Source organism: Phalacrocorax aristotelis, chromosome 5 (genome assembly GCF_949628215.1).
Source record: "Phalacrocorax aristotelis chromosome 5, bGulAri2.1, whole genome shotgun sequence".
NCBI classification, from domain to species: domain Eukaryota; kingdom Metazoa; phylum Chordata; class Aves; order Suliformes; family Phalacrocoracidae; genus Phalacrocorax; species Phalacrocorax aristotelis.
Window position 1 is genome coordinate 49,195,982 of NC_134280.1, and position 27,725 is coordinate 49,223,706.

Below are 27,725 nucleotides of genomic sequence, written 5' to 3' on the forward strand. Positions count from 1 at the left end.
TAGAAAAAGAACAGAAACTTCCAATTGCTGCAAATGTTGTTAAAACTGGAATAATGCCCTAGAAAGAGCAATTCATATATGCGACTCGTGAGGATAATCCAAGTAATTATATCCTCCACCCAATCCCAAAACTCAGGGACGTACTTGGATGAATACCTCACATTCCAGACTAAGGGAAATGTCTGGCCATACTACTTCAATGCTGGAAGCGAGAGATGACCGAAATATAGCTGGGGTGGGATTAAGCAAAGAGCACTGAAGTTTACTGTGGCAGCTACAAGAGCTACAAATAATACTGTCAGGAATTAAGAGCAAAATTATTTGACTTGTTGCTAAATTGTCACAGTTTAAGTTTTTATACTGACACCTTCCCCACAACATACAAATCTTTGTAAGATGTGCAACACTCAGTTGCAAGTGGTAAGGAGAAAGGAGGGTGGGAATTCGTTCTCAAAAATTTTACCTTCCTCCCATTTTCACAGCTAAGTCTTGGGTACTCTGTCTCCCTCCCCTCAAACAAATCCACCCCTACTTATGACTAAAATTAATCTTTATAAACCCACAGCTTCAGGATCATCTCAAATTGCAGGATGCTAGCAAAGCTATTATTTGTCAAGGATGGCACATTTTGAAGTGTTCCATGTCAAAGCCAGGTCAATACATTTTTCAGTAGGGGGTCACATTCTGTTTTCCTAGCCTGCAGAGCGACCCTTTTTGATTGAAAGGATGTTTATGCATGGAGGAGTATCCGACACAAGCCAAACCGATATGCTACTGGAGATTTCCAGTAATGACAGTAGGATAAAGGAGGCCTTTGAAGTTCACGGATGAGTACGAAGAGGTGTTAATTTAAAAAGCTTGTCAGTATGCCCAAGAGCAGGAAAGCAAAATACCAATTAATAATTCACACTTCCATTCCACATGTTATCATAGTATCTCAAAACAGTTTGCAAACATTGATTAACTCTCATGACATCCCCCTGAAGCAGACAAGCATGGTTAAAGCTCTAGTCCTACCAGCCAGGATGTCACTCTGGGAGCATTTAATTTAGCTGAACTATGCCTCCTCTTCCCCATCTGTTAAATGGCAATAATGACACTATCATACAGTGGTTCTGAAGCTTAGTGATTTCTAAATCAACACATCTTTTGATAGAAAAATAGCGCATGCAAGGGCAAATCTCATATGTCAAACTACACTCAATTACACTGACCTAAAGCTACCACATTCGATATGATAACATACCTAGTGGGAAGGAAACCCTCTATCTTGATTCTATAATACCCTACAGATTTGCTTTGCTCTGTCCCTAAGTACCCAGAGCACTTGAGTTCTAGTTAATGACAAGGATTCTTGGGTACTGTGTTAACACGAAACTCATTGTAATTACAGCAGTTAAGTCTGCTGTAGAAAGAATTGTGAGAAATGAAAGACTGTCCACATAGCCTCTAATTCTCAATTAACACAAAGTAGTTGGTATGTTTGGAAGCCAGGACAGACATACCCATAGCTGCAAACTCCAGAGGGAATCGTCATTTACATTCAGATGGAAAGTTGAGCACATTATACTGTTTAATCCTTGCTTTGAAAGACAGGTACACGAGCACCATCCACTTACAGATTGCAAAATGGCAATTCAGGGAGGCTCTGAGCTATCAAAGTGCGAAGGCAATCACACACTCCCCACTATTAGCATTTCACTTTGGGAACTCCTCATTCCCAAACCTGCACTTGGACTCATTTTTTTAATAAAAAAGCCCACAAACCATCAGTGCTGTCGTCCTAATGAGAGTTTCTTCTTCCTTGTCTGGGGCTTTTTCATGCACAGAATCAGACAATTGCTTTTCTTTACCCTCTTGCTAATCTGACTTTTCCAGAAGGACCAAAGACAAAGACAAAAGTAACGGCTTCATGAAATACAGCTCCTTTCTTCTCCTGAGCCTGACAGTCACTTCCAAAAGCATATTGTCATGACAACAAACAACCTGGAGGCAATCCAGCCAATTAATCTGCAGAGGAAGCAGTCATCCCAACCTTGGAAAAGAACACTGCTGCTTTAAGCATCAGAAGCCACAAAACAGAAAAAAACAAAACAAAACAAATCAAAAAGAAACCCAACAACAAGAAACCTTACCACCCGCATTAATCTTATTAGGCTGCCTTCGCCTCTGGTGAAAAACAATTTAGCCCTTGGCACAGGGGCAGCAGCGCTGCTGCAGCAGCAATACACACGCGCTCGTCCCTCACCAGCCCTTTCCTCCCCACCGAGACAGAGGGTAGGGGCAGGCCAGACCCCCCCCTCCCAGGCTCTGATCTGAGCAGAGCTATGTTCCCAGGCTGTGATGTAGTCCAGCAAGCAGGTGAGTTACCTGGATGACCCCTTCAGCCCTTACATATGGGGCCAATGGAAAGAGCTCATCTGTTAGGCAGAAGAATGGCACAGAAGAGATGGTCATATACCATTGCTATAAACCCTGTTTTGTTGGCATTGCTGTTGCACGCTTTCCCCCTTCCCCTGTGAGCTGTCAAGAATATTTATCACCATGTTAAGCTCAGAATTATTTTCTCTTCCACAAACGTCTAAAACATCAGTGCAGCTAGATATTGAAGTAATTCTCCTTCAATTTCCCTAACTACTTCTTCCTTCATACCCTGCTTTATCTTTCTTCATGTGTCCTGCTTTCTATAGGCCCAAGCACATCGCATCTCCCCTGCAAATATCCACCATTTCCCATTTTTTGCCTACTCTGATCTCTCAGTAGTAACTCAGACGTGAAAATGTGTGGCAGCTGGTGCCCAATACACATAACTTGTTAACTTTAAGTCGTTTGTATATACTTCACATTTTATAAAATACTATGGTATTAAGTTACAGAAAACAAAACTGAGGAGCACTAGATGTAGACTTATAGCATAAGTTAAAAATAATTTAAAAAAAAAAAATCATTCAAATTCCAGAGACTGTGTTTTGAGAAACTCACAAGACTCAAGACACAACAATTTTCAAACAAAAATTTTCTTCCACCTCCTCATTCTTTTCTCTAAATACTGAATCAAGGGAGGGTAGCAATAAATTATTTCACTGTCGCCTTGTCCTGCAGTGAAACGTGCCTTTCTGAAAGTGAGCAATGAGAATCTAAAGCTTTAAGCCTACACAGGTTTACTTATCTGGTAAATAGACAGGCCACTGAACTACCTCAAACTGAAGTTTTATTATTGATCCCTCTGGGCCCAGTCCATCTCTCACAGAAGTCACTAAATGGATTCACAGCAACTTCAGTAAGCACTGGATCACGGATTATAAGCACTTCCTGAAAAAGTGCATTTTTACTGATCTGTAAAAGATACCAGTCTTCTAAGCACTGAGAATGAAATGTATGCATGCGCGCGCACACACACTCTCTACGCGTTTCATTCTCATTATTTGCAGTATTTGGAAACCACAGCTCTAGCTAACACAGAGCAAGCCAACAAAATAATATTTTCTACAGAGTCTGTTCCACATTAATTGGAGTTGGTATAATGTTGCAGAATAGAATAAAAACCCTGTGCCTACCTTGAGGGCTTTCGCAGCTTTCTTCGTCACTGTTGTCTTGACAGTTATTCTGACTGTCGCATACAAAGCTTTTATCAATGCAAAGACCATTTTTACAGTGGAATCGGGCAGTAGAGCAAAGCAAGGGATTTGCTGCTGCAAAAAGAGAAAGTGAGATCTTTCATTAGAAATTCTCTTACCCAGGCAGTGAAATAGCCGTTAAGCAATCAATGATAACAGGCCACAACTCAACAGTTGGTCAATTCGCTGAATATGTGGGAGTAACTTGGCAATCAAACCAATCTTGTCTCTCTCTAAACAGAGAGCTGAAATTTCTAATTCATGCAAGATTCATTACAATTAGCACCACAGTTGTGATAAACCTTCTGTTCACTTTCATGAGAGCCCCTATCACAATCACTGTTCGGCGCTCAGCATTTGCTCACACAGAAGCCATATGGAGGGTAGCATTGCCTACCATAAACACTGCCTGTTGCTTCCCATTACGTCAGAGTCAGTTTAGCTCAAGTTTCGTATTACAAGCCAACAACCCTGTCTGAGAACTGCCAGGCAGTGGTTTATTTACCTCTGCTTCCATCTTGTTCCACCTTCCCCATGCTCCTCACTATTTTGAACTGATACAATGGCAATGTTGACATTTTCTGAACTTTTCTCAGTGTTTGAATTTCAACTCCTTTTTAAGGATAATATGCACATCACAGTAGCACACAGAAAATTCTTTCACATAAGGCCTAGCGTTTCACAGAGAGCAAAACCAGAATAGTATTTAAGCAGACTCATTTAGGTAGAGCAGTCTTCTCACCCGTGCCAAACCCAGCAGTAAATATGCTGTAAGATGCTACGTCTAGTTTCATTTAAGGCTCCAAGCAGTGCAGTTTTCACCACTTCTCCTACCAGATTATATCACAGCTTCCGTGCATCTCACCCTCAAGGTGGTATCCTTGACATTCATCTTAGTTTTCTTTTTCTAACTTCATCCCTCTACTCTTAGCTATAGCCCAGCACACATAACTACATAATCCCTCCTTGAACAGTGTTTGCCCCCTCCATATACAGCCTACATAACCTTTTCTTGCAACACAGTCATCGCTTAGCTGACATAGGCATAATTTAGCAGTTTTTAATATCTCTTCATATATCAACCTCTCTGCTCCTTAATCACTTTTGGCACTCTCCTATGAACTCCCGCCAGTTTCTGGTAACGAGGTGACTGAAACGGAATGCAACTTTCCAATTGAAAACCTTAAAAAAGCGGTTCAGATGCCTTGTCTGCTTCAAAGTGCTTCTCTGCCACAATAACAAAGGGATTACAGTTCCCAAATACTAACTGGCTTCCTATTTTTTATTCTTTAAAGTAAGAGCTGCCTTTAAAGTCTTTAAAAAAAAAACCCAACAACTTTAAAGTCTGCCGTGTGTATAAGCTGCAGTATATATAACAAACACTCCCGACTTCTCCAGCTCCCCAAAAGCATGTACGTTTATCATGAACATACTAAATCTCCTTTGGTCTGAAACTGCTGTACACTTGCATAGCATGTTGATTTTCCAGGTCACTTTAGGGCTGTTGTTCCTCTACATAAGCAAAGCAGTGACTAGACACTTGAATATGGTAGAAAATACCAAGTGTGTGCTTAAATGGCACAGAGAAACAGGGAGATCAGAGGTATATTGTTATTAGCTGTAAGGTCCCGTTGGAGCTACACACTACAAGCTCACGGGAAATTATGTGATTCATAGGCAGCTCCATGAGCTGGTGCATTTTCAGTTGAGACCTGCTGCTTGTCAGTCCACCACCTCAAAGATATTCAAAGCACTTTTGCCAAAACTTCTTTCTAGTCCACTTGTTTAAGCATAACCCAAAGTAATGCTGAGACTTCAATCTTCTTTCTCTAGTATCACTTGCTCCGCAGAGGTGCTGTCTCCCTACCACAGTCCTTCCAGGGTCCAGAGCACACTCACTAGGCCAACAACAGATGGCACCTTAAGAGTTGTTCATGCTGTGGGAGAAAGCACACAAACAAGAAAGGCAAGTCCTCCAAGAAGCAGACAGTGACAGATCGCTGTAAAAGATTGCCCCTTCTGTTATCTTTGAAAGCTGGCATCTGTTGTCTTCCTCCTGACCTTTAAATGTCATTAAAAAGAAAAACTTGGCATGCTCCAACAAGAGAATGAACAACTATTTGCTGCAAGCTTTGGCCTACAGACCCATGCTTTTACCACCTCCTGATACTAGAAACAGAGCTGCTGGATTGAACACAACCCTTCCTTACTGCTATGATATATCCCTGCTAGTCTTACACATATAAATGGACCTGTGCAGCTACACACAGGCTGTTTAGCCCAAGTTACATAGTACTTCAGATGATCTCTCTGCTGCGACTTTCCTGCAAACTGCTGAACAGAAACTCAAGCTTGTGCACTGGCAAGCATGTCTGACTTTGAGAACCTCCTCCTTCCAAGAACCTGTTTCACTAAATAACCCTTTATTTGCTTTTTTTGATGTTTGAGAACATGTATAAACAGAGAAACATAAATGTACTGATGAACAAATAAGTCATTCTTCAGTGACAAGAAACAGGCAAATAAAAATTAAACAATTTTAAGTCATATTTAATATTTGCCCAATTTGAGTTACATCTGAGTACAGAGAACCTGTTCAAAGCAAACATGCAGCTTAAATCTCATGTCAAAGTTACAAAGGGGCTTGAAGTTATCGTATAGGCTAGTATAGTATCTTATCAGTCAACAACTGAGCTGGACCTTAAAAAAAAAGCACGAGGATCATCTGGGTCATAAATGACAGGGAGAATATTTGATTCAGAAACTAAAGGCTAACAAATGCTTCCTTTCTAAGCAGTATTAATTAGCTGAAAGAAAAAGAAGGAGCCTCACTTGCAAGCAGGCTCACACTTACTGCAGTTTTCCTCATCGCTGCCGTCGGGACAGTCCTCAAAGCCGTTGCACCGGAAGCGGCCGATGATGCAGTGGATCCCACTAGCGCAGGGGAAGAACGTGGCACCACATTTGGATTTGGCTTTAGCTGGGAGAAGATACAGACAGAAGAGGGCAAAAGATGAGGGGAACAATTTGCAAAAGCTACTTTTGTAGCAGTGCAGGTTAGGGTACTCTAGGCAGCACTGGTAACACCAATGTTCGGTGCCTTCCAAGCTCTCTATGGCCTGCTTTCAACTGCTTTAAGTTTTTTGGTAAGATTTCAGTTTTTTGGGCTGAACTTTTTCCAATTTGTACGATTTCCAGACTGACTGAAACATTCAAACTTAAAACAAGTCAAATGACCTCTCAAAACAAATTTAAATTGCTCAACGCTTTGGAGTACAACTTTGTAAATTTGGCAAGCAGGTACTCCTTACTGTCACTTAAAGACCCACGTCAATTTGACCAACCTAGAAGCACTGGAGGGAAAGTATTGAAGTAGAATTTCACAAAAAACAAGTGCAACTATCTCCTCTTTGCATGGAATTCTGTTGTAAACGTCACTGCCCCAGGCATAAATCCAGGAGACAGACATCTAAGCAGGTCCTCAGGTGGCAGACAACAACCCTCAGAGGCAAAGGTCTAGCTTGACTAGCCATAGCCCCCCTCCCAACCTGTAGCTATATGTCATGCTGAGTCTGCAAACACTAAATAGCAGAAGTCTAGATTTTGTACACCACCAACCTTTTCTTGCTTGCTCAGAGAAGCCAAAACTGAAGAGCTTGAGGTAGACAGAGATAATAAACATGGCAGCAAGTTCAGAGAATTTGGGATCTAGAGGCAAACAGGGGCAAAGACAGGTGTACAAAGAGTAAGGAAACATCTAGAGAAGGAAATGAGGAATACGCTCATATCAAGCTAGTTAGTGTCTTTATGAGAATAAGAAACACAAGAGACCCTTATTAAAGTATTTTTCAGGCTCAAAAATCAAACTCAAAAAAGAAAATGCTATAATTACCACTGCCTTTATTCAGCACGATTTATATAAAATTGGGCAAAAGGAACGCGTATATGAATGGTAGGCATCTCTTGCTGTACTTCTCTCCATCATCCATTATACAGTTCTTCAGGACAGAATCTACATCTATTTCATAGTATCAGCACAGCTATTCATATAAGACTAAAGACTAACAACGGCATCAAAATGTGTTTAACAAATGATTACAGAATCTCATTATGATCTCAAGTACCTCACATTTTTACTTCACGGCACAGCAACTTTTCACGGCAAGAAGAGTACACTGCCCTCAACCAGTGATGCAGATGCTTCTACCACGATGCTCAAGACAAGCACCAGTTAAGTCTTGTGGTATCACCGTCTTAGAACAAAGCAACTCCTAAATGTGGCTAGATTTTTTCTCCCTTTTGCTTTTTCAAATTAGCACATGACACGATAGACTACATCACAGGATGCTGAACTCTTCAGAAAGTCCACTCTGAAGCAGAGCCAGTCACTGTGGGAAGAGCAGGAAGGTGTGTATGGCGCAGTGCGAACAGGTGGTAAATACCATGCACAGCCCATTGATGGGCGAACACCAGAAAAGAAGCCAGCTCCATAACTTGTGGGCTTTTTGATAAAATGTTTCCTAGTCCTACACCAAATCTACAAGATGCATTTACAACTCCCAGGTTTTGAGATGTGACAGACCTCGAGATGACAGCAACAGGCAGTCTTTTTATGTAGCCATACAGCACATCAATACACCAACCCACAGAGTTTTATAAAGGCCAGGACAAGGTCAGGGACAACCGCAGTACAGTAAAAAAAAGTATATCCAATAGGGACAAACAGCTTCACCATTAATTTGGAAGGAATCCTCTCTCTTCCAGAGTTAAAAACTAGGTGCAGCTGTAGCAAAGCCTTCTTCCATCACTCAGCAGAGTGCGTATAAACAGTTTTAAACCACAGCTATAGTAACTCTTGCTTGATTTAGTGTCCTTGAAAAGCAAATTCCTGCAGTTCCTCTGTTACATGTTTTTCTTTATTATACCAGTAGTTTTCAGTTAGAGTTATGAACTGTAAAATAGGATGTATCGCTGAATTTCACATATTCGACTACCACTTTTTCTGAAGAGTATCCAAGGTCCACTTGGGGAAAAAAAAGTGAACCATTACTTTGTAGAAAACCAGGTGATGAATTACCCTGAAGTAGCTGCCGAGCTTAATGCCACCAGCAATGGAAAACCCTCAGCCAAGACATCTGAGCCCCTGTAATTCTTCACACAACTTCAGAGAGCAACTTCTGCGTCAGAGTTTTGAGGAAGACTGATCTCAGCTAAATAATTCAGTAACCACAAGGTTTGAGGCAGTACCATATCCCCAGTCTTTAAACAAATGCAGCAAAACAAACACCTCAGCAACAGATCCCAGACCATCACCGAAGCAAGGAGCCTGTATGAACATTTGACCAATATTCAGGACACTAACCAGCCAGCCAAGCTGCTGCTGGAAGCGTGTGGCAGTAACACACATATGTGAAGAGCTGCTCAGTGCTTCACATGTTATGTTTTTGTTGTTGTTCTTTTTCTAAAAGCTAATATCTTTCTAAACCATGCAGTGCATTTACATTCCCCAGATCAAATCACTGCCTCTAGACAGCTTCTTTTTTTAAAGCCAGAACAGTTCCAAGAAGAGGAGAGGGAGAAGAAATAAGAAAAGGGGGAAGCAACTGTGGTTTTGCCACTGTTAATATTTGCTGGATCCCATTTCTTCAAGCAGTTTTACTTCAGTCATTTGGGGTCTGAATTTAGAGGCTATCAACTTTCTGGCAAATTATAGTCAGAGATGCCCTTTGCCATCTCTGAAAATCATGCCAAATTAAGGCTTCAAAATTATTTATTTCTAAAATTTCTAATATGGACCATCTCTCACTCTTAAAGCCTTACTCTTGCAGACAAACTTCAGACTGAGAATCACTGAAACCTGAGCTTCTGACCCTCTGAAGAGCAGCAGTGACGTGCCTGTGCTTTCCTGACCAGAGCTACAAGCAGTGGTGAACGCTGCAGGATCTCCATTTCAGGTACCACCGACACATGTAACAGCAACCTCAGCTGTCCTGGCCCCTAAGGCAGGCAAGGCCCAAAGCACATCTGGTGCGCTACCCTGAGCTGCCACAGTAAAGCTAGAAGCAGTATTTAGTGTTTGACCACATCTGGAGGAAAAATGTTCCTGGTCATTCAAGCACCAAGTCAAGCACCTGGAAAATATACTCTCTCTTCTGTCCAAAGCATCCTGATACGAGGAAGAAACCATTCATGACAATGATTTAATGGAAGTATTACTTAGATCATAGAATCATTTAGGTTGGAAAAGACCCTTATGATCAAGCCTGTCAACCCAACATCACCATGTCCTGAAGTGCCACATCTACATGTTTTTTTAGTACCTCCAGGGATGGAGACTCCACCACCGCTCTGGGCAGCCTGTTCCAATGCCTGACCACTCTTTCAGTAAAGACATTTTTCCTAATATCCAATCTCAACCTCCCCTGACGCAACTTGAGGTCATTTCCTCTTCTCCTATCGCTTGTTACTTGGGAGGAGAGACCAACACCCACCTCGCTACAACCTCCCTTCAGGTAACTGTAAAGAGCAATAAGGTCTCCCCTCAGCCTCCTCTTCTCCAGGCTAAACAACCCCAGCTCCCTCAGCTGCTCCCCATAAGACCTGCTCTCCAGACCTTCCACCAGCTTCATTGCCCTTCTCTGGACACGGTCCAGCACCTCAGTGTCCTTGTAATGAGGGGCCCAAAACTAAACACAGTATTCATTGTAGCATTGCACAGGGTTGTTGTGACCCAAGTGCAGGACCTGGCACTTGGCTTTGTTAAAACCTCCTACAATTGGCCTCGGCCCATTGATCCAGCCTGTCCAGATCCCTCTGCAGAGCCTTTCAACCCTCAAGCAGATCAACACTCCTGCCCAACTTGGTGTCATCTGCAAACTTACTGAAGGTGTACTTGGTCTCCTAGTCCAGATCACTGATAAAGATATTAAGCAAAACTGGCCCTAGTAATAATTAAACGAGACTGGCCCTAGATAACTATATAATTTTTGGTTTAGTATTTTCTTCCCAGACCTTTTCCTATCTCCTTGTCCTCCTGAAACAGCAACCTGAGAACAAGAAAATTCTGTTTTAGAATAACTGTTTATCAAAAGACCACATACTAGTAACAACAACAGACCAAAACCTAACAAGAAACTAAACATTTTCAAATTGTCTCTAAGTTGCCCTTTTACATAGTCCACTGATTTTTTTTTCACTCGAGGGAAGGAAAATACAACAAAACCCAAGTGCAATTCTCCATATTTGCAACAAGCATGATATATATACAAACCAATCCCAATTCAAAGTCACATTTTACATTAGACACCCCAAAAAGAAAAAAGAGCATTTCAAATGCCATAGTGATTCACCAGTCACACAGCTAGCCATTTACTAGACACAAGTCTCACTCCTAAACAGAACTCAGTTTTCCAAGTCCCAATTCCAGATACAAAAATGTATTTCTCATATGCTGTGCTTAAATGCAGGAAAACCAAAACAGAAACCAGTAATGGCTTAGTCCAAGCCACATCCCCCGACTTTGGAGAACTCCACTGGGGAATCTCTGCTCTGTTTTTGATTTTACACCCTTCTTGCCCTCTGGCACAGTTTTTCTGAGGTTTTTAAGCAAGTGTTGCTCGGTCATTGCTCATAAAGTTCCTATGGAAAGCACAATCACTTCTTTCTGAGCAGAAACGCACCTTCCCATTCTGCAATGATCTCTGGAGATACCTGTAACATGAAGGAGCTATCCATCTTCCTCAGGTCTTCGGCACCCTCACAAGTAGCAGATATGCATACCAGGATGGCAAATGCTTGTAGCAGATTCAAGTCACATACTGCACTATTCACAGCACTCCTCTGCAATTCCTACTTCCATTACATGACTTATGAAAAAACTTTGTCTTCTCCTTGGCTCATCATTGTGTCTTCTACTGCACAGGCCTCAAGTTTTCAGGCAGACCTGTACATGAAAAGCTTTACGTTTATTTCGCAACAGCTACCTATTTGGATCCTTCAATGACTTCAGCCTTGATAAGCTTTCAAGGACAGCATTATTTTTGCAATCTATACCCTTCTGTTACACTTGGCTAAATGGGCTGATGGTAATCAAAAATTACCGGGATATCAGGAAATGACAAAAGAGAAGTGAAAAAGGACACAGATGCATGTGGATCACCTGACCTTATTTAGCCTTAGTGTTATAAGCAGCTAAAGGAAAGGGAAGGGATAAGTTGATTGTTTTTAAAGGGATGGCAAGTCCTCCTGAGTCCAGGTCTCCAGAACTTAAGAAACTGACAGACCACATATTGAAGGGGAAGGAGTAAGGGCTGATGGGCGCACTTGAAATACAGCTAGAAATCACACAGCAACTTACAAAACTATGTCCAGAAAAAGGCTACTCAAATAGCAGATCCAGTCTGGATCTAATTGCAGAAATACGGCAAGTACAAAACACACCCAAATACATTCAACTAATTTGTGAACCTATGGCAGAAAAGGATCAATTCACTCTAGTTCCACTCTTCGTTTGTTACCTAGTCATGGCAGAAGCAATCCAGGACTGAAACATTAACATGAATCTGCATTTACATTACACAAATGGAATTGCAACGGTGTTTAGAAAGAGGTGCCAGTGAATTGCCATGCACTGGAGGAGCCTCCTCTGACTCCATTAGCCATGGGAAGAAATTGCTTTTCACTAAAATATTCTTCTCATCTCTTGAAATTCTAACATGAAGCAAGTGGTAAAGATGGTAGCAGAGAACTGCTGGCCATAGTATAAGCTTGCCAAATGTTCCCCCCAGGTTGGTTTGCTCAAGTTCAAGAAAATTCTTTTGGCAGTTGTACATATGAGTGTGTGAAGTTGCTCCTTATGCTACGCAGAAACCAATCCTGCCACCCCCTTCTTTTAAGGCACTAAAAAATCTTCCCATCAGGATCAGTTGTACATTCTACTGAAGATGTGACAGTTTGCAGGCACGGCTCTATAGCATTAACAGAAAGACAGTCTGCTATCTTTAGGGTACCAAGTGTGAAACAGCACTATTTTTCAAAAAGTGTAATCAATTTTATTATTTCTCAGAGATGAACAACAGCAAGGGTAAAACATCAGATTTGGCATATACTGTGTAAAACCTTATACTGTATATAGACACCCCCTTGTATAAAAGCGATTCTGACACTCTTACTTGGCTACAAGGTTTTAAAATCCAGCTAGAAGGTTACAATAGATCTTCTATGATGGGCAGGTGATTTTTCATTCCAGAGATAGAGCAGCAATGACATCAAACATCATCTATAATTATCAGCAAGTGAAGCGCAGTTGCGGACTACAGATTTGAAGAATATAGCCAGGACAAGATGGCATGGCCCAACTTCTTTAAAAAAATTTCGTCATATGAAACTACAAGTAGGTACTAACATGCTGTTTAGATATCACAATAAAATTTTAGAGCTGTGACCCACTATAATGACTCAATGCTTAAAGAGAAGACATTACACACAACAGGTTGAGTTTCTCTTACAGAAGCCAGTACACAGTCTTGCTAAGGAAACTTTAGGGAAGAAACTTTGACTGAATCATTACTGTTGAGCCAGCTAGTCCACACCTCCAATATTCCACATGTAGTTACAGTGAACTAGGCACTGCTTATTGCATGCAACAGATGCAAAGTTATCACACAACAGGCACCCACATGATGCAGCCACTAGGACAAGCACATTTCCTTCTTTTACCTCTACAAACATTTCTATTTTGAAATATTCCTCAGTTATTTTGCAGTCTGGAGTGAGGGAAATGGGATGCAGTAGATCCAACAGCAGACATTTTGTAAGAGCTTGCAGCTAGAAGTAAACTGCACAGTATTTCAGCATCAGCATCTTTGAACTCAAATTGTTGCCTTAGGACCCCTCCAGGTAGCAATCAGGCAAAATAACTTTATGCTGCTTCACACCCACACTTCTCAGTCCAACAACAGATGATGATTTATCCAGCTAAAACTTGATTACTTGCATGCAACAAGACCAACTCTCCAGACAGAAACTGTTTTGTGCAGATGCTGCATTATTACAGAGCCACAGGTATTTCCCTGACTTTGATAATGAACCACCTTAAACTTCTCTGCTATTGTTAATTTATGTTGAGAGATGCCACAGCCACATCAGACAGCACTGTAAATCCAGTCTCTTGATGCATGTGTGGTGAGGCGCAGCATTTCAGTAAAGACTCTACACAAATGAGTTAAAGGTAGCCATCTTTTCAACTTATGCCTGCTCTTTGAAAAACAGGTTTTAAGTTCAATTTACAAAGAGAAGGATTGATTTTACAGAACTACATAACACAAGCCGGATGGCACCAGGATACAATCCTTTTCACTCCAAGAACTGATATAAACCCTAACCCAGTTAACACTAACAGTTATTTTGGGTTAGTTAATTGCTATTTGGACCCTACAGTATTTTCAGTTTAGTCCCCAGTATGCTACCACTACCTGCAGTCATTCAGCTGCCTCAGCACAGAAGGCAAATGTATCATTTGTTGGCTCACAGAGGTCTTCAACAGGGCTGTCTTGCAGAATGACATGGAGAAGTTTAGCTTCCTCTGCTTGCTTTTTTTGTATCTAGAAAAAAGCTAGCATTTGAGTACTATTCTCAGTAAAAAAACCCACCCAGCAGTCTACTATGCCAGAATTTCTCCAATTCAAGACAAAACAACTATTTAATGAGTTTTGATCCAACACACAGCCAACTGCAGAGCATTCATGGCACCTACAAACAGCCCTTGGGTCACTCTTACCTTTGCTCCCTGTTTAACCACTCAGGGGAAAGTGTTGCTCCTCATAAGCTGCTAATGTAAACTCATAGAAAGTGAGCCTAAAAAGTACTTTATTTTAAAGGCTTTTTTTTTTTTAAGTAGTAAAATTAGCCCCACAGAAAACATCAGAGGTTGCCTCCAACATAATAAACTATCACCCACTTACATGGGCAATATTTACACTATAGTTTACAGTAGGAGAGAAAGGACAAAGCTAAAGTAGAAAAGCCAATGGAGTCTGCTGCCCTGAAGAGTAAACTGCTTCCTTTGAAAAGGGGAACGAGAAAGCGCTTCAGAGTTGGACTATGATGGGTCAGTGACCTTTACATCTTGCCAGACAGTAAGGCCTTAAAGTAATCTTTCATGGTCTAGAAGTCTACGTTTCAGTCCTTCAAAGTCATCGCAAAGCAGGTGAGAGCAGAAGGGAGCACAGACAAAAGCTTGCTTTTTAGACATTCAGTAAAGCAATTTCTCACTAAAAGAAATATTGTAGAAGTTACTACTCATTAAACAATTAAACAATTATTGTATGAAAAATAATATCATACAAGGGGACAAACTCTAAATCAGCTGTTACACCATATAGATTAAGCACAACTTCAAAGTTGTTAAGTTACTCAGGATGCATATGGACAGAAGAGAATGCCACCCTTAAGGGACTTCAGCAGTGGGGCAACCCTCCTCAGAGGACATCAGTGCGCCTGAAGAGCTACGATCCCTTACCCCATCCTGGGCTACTAGCTACCTCATTGTTTTATTTCAGTTGTGCCACTGATTTCATCCAACTATTAAACTTGTCTGATTCCAAGATCTCCAGTTGCGCTATTTACTCACCCCCATCTAACGAAGACCATCGAGAGGATTAAATAATTAGTACCACAAACCCTCTTGATCTCCCCACATGAAAAGCTATCAAGTATAACCAGCTATTGCACTTGCCCTTACTCATATGAAAATTTCTGTAGTTGATCTTCAAATGAAATATACACCACGGTCACTTTATTATAATCTTATTATAACTACTAGGTATTTGGTTGCCTAACTGTGAGTGAAAACAAGAATAAATTCCAGTTTGATATTCCAAGTTTGAGAGCCATCCAAGTCAGTGACAGAAAGATCAGCAGGTGGCTTACAGCATCTTCCCAATTAACGCATATGTTAATTTCATGCATTGTTTAATATTCAGCTTGGCTTAAGGATTCTGATGTTTGCCACCTACCTGCAACAAATATTCCAGGTCAACCAGGAGATAACAGGAAGCAGCAAGAAAAACAAAAGAAGACTTAAAAGCTATCAGTAATCATAAGTTGTAGATAGAAGTCTAGAGGCCTTCCATGGGTATAAGTACAACTACAACAATGCATACAACTACTTTTATAGAGGAATTACTAGCTTTCTACTATATATTCAGATTATTCAAAAAAAGAAACTACATGTTAATTTCGTTAGCCTTTTACACAAATTATTACTGGACCACTAAAGACTGGTTTTGTACAGTTTTGTAAGATGGTTCTTTGCACAACACCTGGCAGCCTGGAATCCTAACACACAACAATGCTTAATCTATTAAGATAAATACACAAAATCTACTCTGACTGCAGCTTTTCATTGTCATGATCCTTCCAAAGTACAAGCCCTGGTAGAATACTTCTCTCTTCCTTAGTTATGGCCCTGCTGTTAGATCTTCTCCTTCCATATATTACCCCCGCTCCCTGCCATAAATAGTCAATTAAAAAAAAAAATTATCACCTACTTATAGGTTTTCTTTCAGACATGTGCTTTCTCCAGACATTTAAAATGCACTAGATGGATATAGTGTAAGGTAGGGCACCACAAAGGTAGATTGTTAGTCTTGTTTATAGGGAAAGCTAAATTCCCAGATCACACCTCAAACCCCACAGGCCCCACGCTTTCACCATTTCACATAGGTTTTAGCAGGAATGTAGAGTTTTAAAGTATTCAAGTTTCTGTAATTATATTAGCTATTTTAATGTACTGCTTTTATATTTATCTCTATGCCTTTATCTTGTTCCTTGTGCCTGTATTGTCTACCTTCATGCTCATGGGGATCACAGAACACATCAAATCACTCAGTATATGACAGCTAGCTCAGTTTTTTGTATCGGCCATTCAACTGTTTTTGGACACATCCATTTGCAGCGAAGGCTTGTCACCATCTCCAAAACTGCACACAGACAATGACCAAAGTTCACAGCCACCTCAGCCTCTGGCAAGTACCATGAGCAATGTCGCAGCCACTCCACACTTCCCAAAGTAGCAGACACAGATTTGAGGAACTACAGAGTACAGGGTCAGCTCTAATACTTTTGAATGGTGTTAGAATCATAAGATAAAAATCCTCAAATGTGAGAAAATTATTTTGATGCTGGAGTTCCCTTTATTGTTTGTTTTTTAAGTGACAGGTTGCTAAATCACTTTTGCAAGTATTCATTACTTGCTTAGTTATCTTTTCCAAAATGTGGTGAGCTTTGATATAACACACACTTCACAGCTATTTAGCTCATACCACTATAAGCTTTACCTAGTAAGAGAGAATCCAAACTTATCAGAAACCAGCACCTGAAACTTCTCAAAGCGAAAGTGCACCTGGCTAGCAGCAACAGACTGCAGCAGATGAGATGACTTCACCTTTACACATGATGGGGCAGTCCAAAAAAGTTGTTGCAGGTAGGCAACGCTAGAACTTAATCCCAGGAATCTCAATGCATCTCTTGAAAAATATCACCCTGTCCCACATCTTCTATAGCATTACTCTTAGTTAACACCAGGCTTTAACTGATCATTTAAGAACCATTTTTTTAGGGCCACTGATATATTAAACAATTCAAAGTCGGTAATCTTTACAGATGGGTAGGATCAGACCTACCTGGGGTCTTGGCCCACTGCTATATTTCTAGGAGATCTCAGCTGGTTTAGACAATCCCTAGAGCTTACTAATGTTAATTCTGAATTGGGTAGACATTTCTTATTAAGAAAATGCTGCATCTCATTCTTCAGTGCACTGAGCTCTGCTTGTTGAGCCTAAAGCCTAGCATTTAAAAGGATAGCAGCTGGAGTTATTTTGTGCCCTTTGTTCCTCTACATGAAAGCCATTCATTAGACTGACTCTGCTGAGTGGCTAAACCCAAGCAAAATATCTTCAGCTGTAATAATTGTACTATCATAATAAGCAGTCATTAAACAGCTTATAGAGATTGCAGAACTCATTGTCTGTATGAGACCTTTTCTTTCTGCCTTTTAAAGTGGCTACTAGATCTAGTTACTTATTCTTAGTGTGGAAGTCATGAATTTGACTGTTCTCACAGCAAAGTGGAAGGAAAGATGAAGGCAAACATCTAAATTCAGACTGTCACCAGAATGATTTGTGTTGATAGTAATGAACTTTTATTGGTAAATTTCGTCTGTGCCTCTATTTTAGTTTTAGGACTTACAAAGGGAAAAGCATGGGTACGTAAAGTGCCTGAGTATGATTCCAGCTTGTGATCTCTCTGTAGAGCAGACTCAAAGCACGCTCCTGATTGAGGGCAAACTCCATGAATTTTATTTTTAAAGCAGTGACCAGCACCAAATCTAAAGGTTGTCTTCTGAAATCTACCCCACATCAAAGAGGGCAGGACACGGCAGTCTGACAGTCCTCATCTGAGGCTTCCAGGCATATGACATGGGTTTGAAGCTGCTGCAGTCCCCACCTGATCGATCCTCCTTCCTACTGCAGGCTGCACCAGGCAGTGTAGGAGTTCTTGCACTCAAGAGCTTCTCCAATGACAGAGCAACTTCCTCAGACATGACTTCAGTTTCAGTGGGCTTTTTTCTTTTTTAAGTAATCTCCACCCTTTTGATGCTGTGAAGCTTTTCATATACATGGTTCTTTAAAAACTACTGCTTTTGCAGAAACTTGATGTAATTAAGTCAGTCAAAATGCACCTGAAGTACCAGTCTGAAGATGAAAACCTAACCAACCTGCCTTTGTTCTGTGAGAGTTTGTTTCCCAATTGCAAAGTTTTAGAGCACAGGAGAAGATTCTTCACATAATCTAGGAAACCCAGGCTGCTAATTGCAGCATGTGGATTTCATTTAGCATTCTTGTGAAAAGACTCTTTATATCTCATTGCTAGACCAAGAGCTGTTGTGACTAAAACTTGTTGCTCTGGGGGAGTCAGAAAGGCTTCAAGACAAGAAGTGCCTAAGCAAAATTTACAACGCAGATGTACAGAACCATCAAGATCAGGACACTGCAGAACTACCGAACTCCTGTCTGGAAACCACCTCATGATCCCTGAGGTTCCACTCAGAAGCACCCAGGACAAACACACAACAGCCTCATGACTGCCACTGTTGTAAGAGGCCTCAGGCAACAATGCATTCAAGGATGTCCTCTTCGCAAGCCTGATGGGGAATGTCCTGGAGGGATGGCAAACAACCTAGCAGCAGCAGACGCTAGTCCAGTCGAAACCAAGACAAAAGGAACTAAGGACATCTCCATCTAGATAAGACTCAGAACACCAGTTGAAATCAACACACCTTGCAATACACTGTGACAAGATTACTCGATGGGCCAACTCATGACCATATGTGGAAGAAGGGACTTAAAACGCATGCATAATTAAGATGCAAGTATTATAATTAGTTCCAGGAAATCTAATGCTATGTATATAACTGAGCAATATAAGCTTTGTCCATCATGACTTGTGGGATGCACATTAAGAGGAGTGATCCCCTGTTCATCCAGCGATGCAATAAAGAATACCTGCTTAATAGTCATTCAGACTATTGAGTCCCGATATTGGCTTTTCATGGCATCATCATCCACAACTGCATGCAATTGTTACGAACGCTTTCCTGCAGACTCTCCGTTCCCTGATCGTGTTGAGCAGTAAAATCTGTTGCAAGTTGAACGCCAGAGGGAGCAGTAAACATTTGTATGGTAGGTAGTTTTTAAATTGGAGATGGAACAATAAGGTACAGGAAACCTTGGGGAAACTTAAAATACAGGCTGTGATAACCATTTTTCAAACTATGATATACTGCTAATCCAGTCTAGTTTCCCACCAGTGCAGGGTCAATGAAGACTAGGAGCAAGTGTGCAGACACAAACACTTTGAATGATGCAAACTTAGTTGTGCAACATCTCCTATACTCTCACTCCACCTCCTGATGACTCCAGATTTATAGTCTTCTGAGACTATAAGGCATTTATACAAAACGCTGAGTATTTAGATAGATTACATGGAACTGAAAATATACCCAACATAGAAGAGAGAGACTGTGGAATAGAATGTGAAAAAACAGGGCATATTTATTATATATAAGCACACAGTACAAACTCTACAGGGTAAAACCAAGAACATGGTTAGGAGACACATAAGAGAAGATATGCCAACATATCAGCAAACAAGTAATTACAGCACTGTCTCAAATATTATTCTACTAACCTGCCAAAGACAGTTAAAAATGTATGCAAAAACAATTGAAGCATGGTTACAACCATAAAAACACAGATCAGAAAACACTCCCACCACACATTAATAAAAGCCCCCAAAACACTTTTTTAAGGAACTAAACATAAAAAGAAAACAAATTTTCTCAGGCCTTCACCTTTGCACTACAGCATGCAGCCTACCAGATCTAGGAGTTCCTAGGGTATTTGTCACCAGGACCCTGATTTCAGTGTGGATTCCAAGGGCTTCAATTCCCTGATGCAGAAACAGAAAGGCTCTTACCAGATCTGGTAGACACCTAGATTAAACTGGTTTCTCAGATTGCCCAAATATGAGTGACAGTGTTTCAGAGCTATGACAGCCTGCTGCTGTGGGACTCCAGAAAACCTTGGTTCACCACACCATGCTGAGTGCAATCCAGGATTGCAGACATCATAAACCCTTCAGTTCTGACTGCAAGGGGTCCCTTGCAAGCACGTGTGTCTCAGGAAAGAGACGAAGCTGACCTTTAGTTGAAGCCTGCTTGGCAGGTGGCTTCAATACCTGCCTGGGGAACAGTAGTTAAAATTTACCATTTTCATGCAGCGCTTCATTTAATGAAGACATTCTCCTCCATGGAGACTTGCTCATAAAAACTCTGTCTGAAGGACAAACAGAGCAAGGCCTGTTGATGAAATGAGCTTTCTACTACCACAGTTCCAGATGTTCCTACGGAGGCCAGCTCTTGCTGGCCAGTGCAAAGGTATTTTGGCAGCACATTCCTACAAGCACAGCTGATGCCCTGCTGCTCAGACATCTACACACTCCAATCACACAGCCTTTAGCATTGACTCAAAAACCCGCTTTAGATTTATGTTTGTGTTGAACGAACAACAGTGGCAACTGGAAACAAACATGTGAGAGACAGAAGTTCCTAACACGAGAACACACCACCTCAAGGCTATCCTTGCGCAGTATTTTTTTTTCTAGCCCACAGCCTACGCTCTTTAGCCCTCAGATTAACACAGGTACTCACTGTATTCACTGCATGCCACTCTTTGCTCATAACTGAACACACAAACTTTGGCATGTAGGAAATGGCTCTCAGAAGAGCGAAGAAGGAAAATCTAGACTTCTGGGTATTTGGTATATGTCTAATTCTGGCTGCTGTCATGGCAGGCACTTAGCACAGATGATGTACCATGCTCTGAATCTGCACCATCTGCTGCTCGTTAGCTGACAAAGGCAGCAACATGCCATCTCTCCACTAGCTGTTACTCATTAGCTGACAAAAGCCATTTTCAGTGTTCATATTGTTCTTTCTGTAATAATCTAATACAAAGATGTACAGAGAGCAAAGAAAAGAGGAAACAAAAGATGACAGAGTAAATTACAAGCTTAACTAAGAACATTAGTGTACTCTTAAATCTCAGGGAGACAATCCTTCCAACAGCGGGATGCAGGTCTCGGCCCCATAGGAATATGTCAGCAGGTAGGTATAAAGGTCAGCACTAAAGATCATCCACTTCAAAACGTTTTGAGACATGCAAACACACATCTCTAGGCTCTCTCCACTCAGGTTCTCTATTCTGTGCCATTTTGGATCTTCCACATTTGATATCAGAGAACAGAGTGACTGACAACATGCAGCTCCCACCTTGACTAGTGCAAGCACTAACCCCAGGTATATATATACGTGCCTGGTATGGAACCAGAGCATGATTTAGGAGCTATACAATCAAGACTTATAAGCTCCATAGGAAAGTCCTGTTGGTAAAGAGTCCGCATTTGCAAAGAGGAACCTCAGCTTCCTTTATAAGTCATCTGCATAGCTAAAAAGCAGTAGTAGTTAAAATCCCACTAATATTTAAAAGAAACCTGCATGACAGTTATTGGACTACACAGGCTGATGAGCAATCCAACAAACAAGAACCAGCAGAGACAGGGAGAATGAACTACAAAAGGGTTCTCAGTTTTGGGAGATGCACTGATGATAGCAGGTTACTCAAAATATAGATAACTGGCAATACTCTCAAAACATTTACACTGCTATCACAGAATGGTAGGGGTTGGAAGGGACCTCTGGAGATCACCTCATCCAGCCATGCTGCTTGAGCAGGGACACCTAGAGCAGGGGGCACAGGAACGCATCCAGGTGGGTTTTGAATGTCTCCAGGGAAGGAGACTCCACAGCCTCCTGGGCAGCCTGTGCCACTGCTCTGGCACCCTCACAGGAAAGAACTTTTTTCTCCTAAGTGAAGCTTCCTGTGTTCCAACTTGTGCTCATTGCTCCTTGTCCAGTCACTGGTCAATCAGTTGTTTTTCCAAGGTCAATTAGTGGCTTGGAGGAAAAGCCAAAGAGATACTCTGTTTCAAGGAGAAGCAGTTCTTATTTACAAGTGAGAAGTCACTGTCTCACCTTATTACATCCCTCTTTTGCCTTTGCCTCAACCTGCCTCCCCAGATAAAACCGGGTAAAATTTTTCTGTCATCACATCACCACGACAGAAGGCAAGAGTATAAGAAGTGTTCTGTGCACTGAACAGCATACAGACAGCTGGCATGGGAAGCGTTAAACTGATCACGGATCAGGGCACAGAGGAAGCAAGGAAGATGACAGATGGTATGGATTCTGGCAAGTGTGGGAGATGAAGAAAAAGCCCACAAAGTAATGTGGTTAACAGAGAGAGTCCTGCAAAGCAGGAGCAAGGAAAGGGACAGAAGGGAGGGAACAGGTAAGGCATGAATGGACAAGGTGCAGGTAATTCTGCTTTGCATCTTATTTCCTCCTCACACCCAGACCAGTACGTTTCACTCGCTGGCTGCAGAAAATGAGACCCAGACCGCAAGTTTTAAGTTTTCCTGTTTGAAGGGGGACAGACAGGATGAGATTCTACAGCAATGGAATTGATAAAACATTGCTGGACATCTACGTTCAACCATAAAGCGATCCAAAAGAGAAAGACTTTGCACATAACCACTTCCTCAGTGGGCATGCCAAAATTGTCTTCACAGAAATACCAGTGCACAGTACCAGATGAATCCTGTAACCAAACTCCTACTCATAAACACTTTAAAACAAGGTTAAAGCCTTTCAATGTGAACTAGTTAGTCAATGAGGAATCACAGACAGAGCAGCTTAAAGCACAGCTCAGAGTAGTAACACACTGGGAACTCAGCCATCTCATGCTGCTAATGCGACTCCTACGGCTTTGTCTTCACTATCAAAAGCTCAGCTAATGCAAAGCAACATCACAGCAGAAAAAAAGGACTCCACTTTTGCTGCAAGGTAAGTTCTAGTAAGTAGAGCTTTATTTTGATAGGAGGAAGGTAACAAAGCCTAGCCTAAAATGATTTTAAAAATTAAAAATTTTTATACCTAGGCGCACACACGCTCTAAGCCTTGTGATGCTAGCATGCTACTTTAAAGCATGGCTGTCCTCCCTGGGGTTGCCTGACACAAGTAACACAACACATGTTGGTACAATGGCACAACCAGATGTAACGCACACATTTACACATTTTGAATGTCAACTGTTCTTACTTTTCAGCTGCTGTTTCTGCTGTCAAGAACAACAATCCCTGGGCTCCTACATTCCCCTCTCATTAAGGCCAAAGGATCTGAATGTTAGTCACACTGCACATCTTTAAAATTGGTTCAGCTTCTGTCCCATCACTGGAAACTGATCATGTACTAGGGAAAAAAAATTTCCAAGTGGGCATATTCAAACCCTGGAACAGGTGCCCAAAAGGACTGTGGACTCTCCATCCTTGGAAATGTGCAAAACTCGACCAGACAAGGCCCTGAGCAACCCTGATCCAAGTTAGGCCTGCTCCGCACAGGCAGCTGGACCAAATGACCTCCAGAGTCCTTTCCAGTAATCTAGGAGCCTATCTTTACAGACTGATGCAAGCTGGAGCAGGGAGAAGAGACAAGCAATTCTTCTTCCTTTGCCCTTCTCAGACAAGATGCTAGGGCTGCCTTTCAATGCCTTAACTCTGAGTGAGGAACTCCTCTAACACCTGATTCGGGCTGTATAACTCATCCAAATTTTGATTCCTTCCTGTTGTAAAGAGTGGTTGGTACCAGTATAACAGTACACTAAGAATGGGACCATTTTCAAAATTCATCAAAAGAGCAAACCAAACCTTCTTAGCTACACACACTGTATGTATATACTCGCATGCATATGTGACCGAATTGTCCCTCTGAAGATATTAGCAAGGGTAGGTGCTTAGCAGGATTCAAGAGGGGGTGTCTCCTGGGTTGGAAGAATCATCCATCCTTGAGACAGTAAGCCAGCATCCTCAATTCAGATGTAAGCCAACAACTAACAACACAAAACCCTCCCAGCCTTCTTAATAATGCTGTAATTCTTTCTCCCAGCAACTCTAGTTCCTAGAGACCTGTGTGTGGTTGCAGGGCCATGATCTCATTGCAATTACAGAAACATGGTGGGATAGCTCACATGACTGGAATGCTGTCATGGCTGGCTATGTACTTTTTAGGAAAGACGGGCCAACAAGGATAGGTGGGGAAGTTGCTCTTTATGCGAAGGAGCAACTGGAATGTGTCAAGCTCTGCTTAGGAGTGGAGGAAGAATGAGTTGAGAGCTTATGGGTAAAAATTAGGGGGCAGGCAAACATAGGTGACACTGTTGAGGGCATTTGCTACAGGCCACCTGATCAGGTAGAGGAAGCTGAAAAGGCCTTCTGCACACAGCTGGAAGTAGCCTCTCAATTGCAGGCCCTGGTTCTCATGGGGGACTTCGACAACCCTGATATTTGCTGGAAAAGCAACATGGCAAGGCACATGCAATCCAGGAGGTTCTTGCAGAACATCAAGGATAACTTGTTAACACAGGTGTCGGAGGAGCCAATGAGGCAAGATGTGCTGCTTGACCCTATATTAACAAAAAAAGAAGGTCTGATTAAGGATGTGAGGGTAGGGAGTAGAGTTGGCTACAGTGACCAACAGATGGTGGTCACTTCTGCATGGCAGAAGATGGGCAACAAGTAGGATTACATCCCTGGACTTCAGGAGAGCTAAACTTTGGCCTCTTCAAAGACCTGCTTGGAGGAATCCCATAGGCTAGGGCTGTAGAAGGTAGGAGGGTCCAATAGAGCTGGACAGTATTCAAGGACCACTTCCTCCAAGCTCAAGATCAGTATATCCCTATGTGGAAGAAGTCAAGCAGAAGAGCCAGGAGACCCACATGGATAAGCAAAGAGCTTCCAGAAAAACTCAAATGGAAGAAGGGTGGGGGGAGGGGGCTTACAGCATGTGGAAAAAGGGACTGGCCACTTGGGAGGAATATAGGAACACAGTCAGGGTATACAGAGATGTGATGAGGAAGGCCAAGGCCCACTTGGAATTAAATCTGGCAAAGCATGTCAAGGACAACAATAAGGGCTTTTGCAAATACATTAGTAGTAAAAGAAAGACTGGGGAATCTGTGGGCCCACAGCTGAATGAGGTGGGGGCTCTGGTGACACAGGATGCAGAGAAGGCAGAGTTACTGAATGCCTTCTTTGCCTCAGCCTTTACTGCTAAGGCTGGCCCTCAGGTATCTCAGCCCCCAGAGGAGAGAGAGAAAATCTGGAGAAAGGAAGACTTCCCCTTTGTTGAAAAGGATTGGGTCAGAGATCACCTATGCAAACCGGATCCTCGCAAATCCGTGGGGCCTGATAGGATGCACCCGGGAATGCTGAGGGAGCTGGTGCATGTTCTTCCTGAGCCACTCTCCATCATCTTTGAAAGGTCATGGAGGACAGGAGAGGTGCCCGAGGACTGGACAACAGCAAACGTCACTCCAGTCTTCAAAAGGGGCAAGGAGGAGGACCTGGGGAACTACAGCCAGTCAGCCTCACCTCCATCCCCGGAAAGGTGATGGCGCAGTTCACCCTGGAGGTCACCTCCAGGCATGTAGAGGAAAAGAAGGTTATCAGAAGTAGTCAACATGGATTCACCAAGGGAAGATCATGCTTGACCAACCTGATAGCCTTCTGTGATGGTGTGACTGGCTGGGTCGATGGAGGGAGGGCAGTGGATGTTGTTGATCTTGACTTCAGTAAGACATTTGACACTGTCTCCCATAGCATCCTCATAGGCAAGCTAAGGAAGTATGGGTTGGATGAGCGGACACTGAGATGGATAGAGAGTCCAGTGGAGAGCTACGAAGATGATCAGGGTACTGGAGCACCTCTCATGACTGGGGGATTGCACTGGACAGTTATAAGGTCTTTCATAAAGACAGGCAGGGTAGAAGAGGTGGAGTTGCACTCTACATTAAGGAAAACCTCGAATGTATCAGTCAACTCTGGTGATTGTGACTGTTCTGTTGAATGCCTCTGGGTTAAAGTCAAAGGGGTCATCTCCAAGCAGGACCTCACAGCGGGCATCTGCTATCGACCTCCTAACCACGATGACGAAGCTGATGAAGCAATATTTCGGGCACTAAAGCAAGCTTCTGGCCAACAGAACCTGGTCCTTATGGGTGAATTCAACTACCCAGACATCTGCTGGAAGAACAATACGGCAGCTCATGTGTCATCCACCAAGTTCCTGGAATGCGTAGAGGCCTGGTTCCTGATACAAATGTTAAATGCGCCGATCAGGAAGGAGGCACTTCTGGACTTGCTATTCACAAAACAAGAAAACCTGCATTGTAATATCTTGGTTAGTGATAGCCTTGGCTGCAGTGCTCACAAAATTGTGGAGTTCAGGATCCTGCTGAGCATGCTAAAGGTCAGCTCTAAGACAAGGGTTCTAGATTTTAGAAGAGCAAACTTCAGTTTACTCAGGGCTCAGTTGGGAGGGATTCCATGGGAAGCTTCCATGGAAGACAAAGGAGCTAGTGAGTGATGGGAGTTCTTCAAGAACTCTGTTGGAAGCACAAAGCTAATTTATCCCCTACAAAGGAAAGGGAAGTAAGCGGAGCAAGAGGCCCCCTTGGCTCAACCATGACCTCCTGGGTCTACTCAAATCCAAAAGGGCACACCAGAAATGGAGAAGTGGAGGATTATCTGCTGAGAGCAACAAGGGCATTGCCAGAGCATGCAGAGATCCAGGCAGAACAGCAAACGCCCAGCTCGAATTGGAATTGGCCATAGATGTCAAAAATAACAAGAAAGGGTTCTTTCAGACACGTCACCCATAAGCAGAAAAAGAAGGAAAACATGGGCCCACTGTTAAACAGAAAAGGAGAGTCAATCACCAACAATGCTGAAAAGGCAGAGGTCCTCCACACTTTCTCACCTCTGTCTTTACCAACACTGTTGGGTCCCAGGCTTTGGGAACAAACTAGCTGATTGATCCAAACACCGACCCACCATCAGTGAAGGAAGAGTTAGTACATGAATTCTTACAGGAGCTTGACCCGTACAAATCAATGGGCCCTGACGCCATCATTCCGAGGGTGTTGAGAGAGCTGGCTGACATCATTGCAAAGCCACTCTCCATAATCTTCGAGAAGTCATGGAGAACAGGGGATGTCCCAGAGGACTGGAGGAAGGCAAATGTTACCCTTATCTACAAGAAAGACTCGAGGAAGGATCCGGGTAACTATAGGCCCATCGGCCTTATTTCAATCCCTGGGAAAGTTATGGAAGGAATCCTCCTGGGGGCCATCACAAGTCAAATGAAGCACGTGATCGGGAAAAGCCAACATGGCTTCATTAAGGGCAGATCATGCTTGACAAACCTGGTGGCCTTCTCTGACAAAGTGACTTGCCTGGCTGACATGGGGCAGGCGGTGGACATTGTCTACCTGGACTTCTCCAAGGCCTTTGATACGGTCCCCCCCAGCCTCCTCCTGGAGAAATTAATGCGTTATGGCCTAGACAAGTGGTCTCTGCAGTGGGTGGGGAATTGGC

The 27,725-nt window shown here is 42.4% G+C and overlaps 1 protein-coding gene across 2 annotated transcripts in view; it reads right to left on the minus strand.

Moving 5' to 3' along the window:
* Nucleotides 1–27,725, minus strand: part of LDLRAD3 (low density lipoprotein receptor class A domain containing 3) — a 119,460-nt gene that overhangs the window by 49,427 nt on the left and 42,308 nt on the right. Inside the window, exons 3-4 of one of the 2 annotated variants that reach the window (XM_075094343.1) lie at nucleotides 6,472–6,597; nucleotides 3,558–3,689 (exon numbers count right to left, since the gene is read on the minus strand). In XM_075094343.1, the coding sequence (XP_074950444.1) occupies nucleotides 3,558–3,689; nucleotides 6,472–6,597 (258 nt within the window). Of the gene's footprint in view, nucleotides 1–3,557; nucleotides 3,693–6,471; nucleotides 6,598–27,725 lie in introns of both variants that reach the window. The other variant, XM_075094341.1, reaches the window with a different exon arrangement.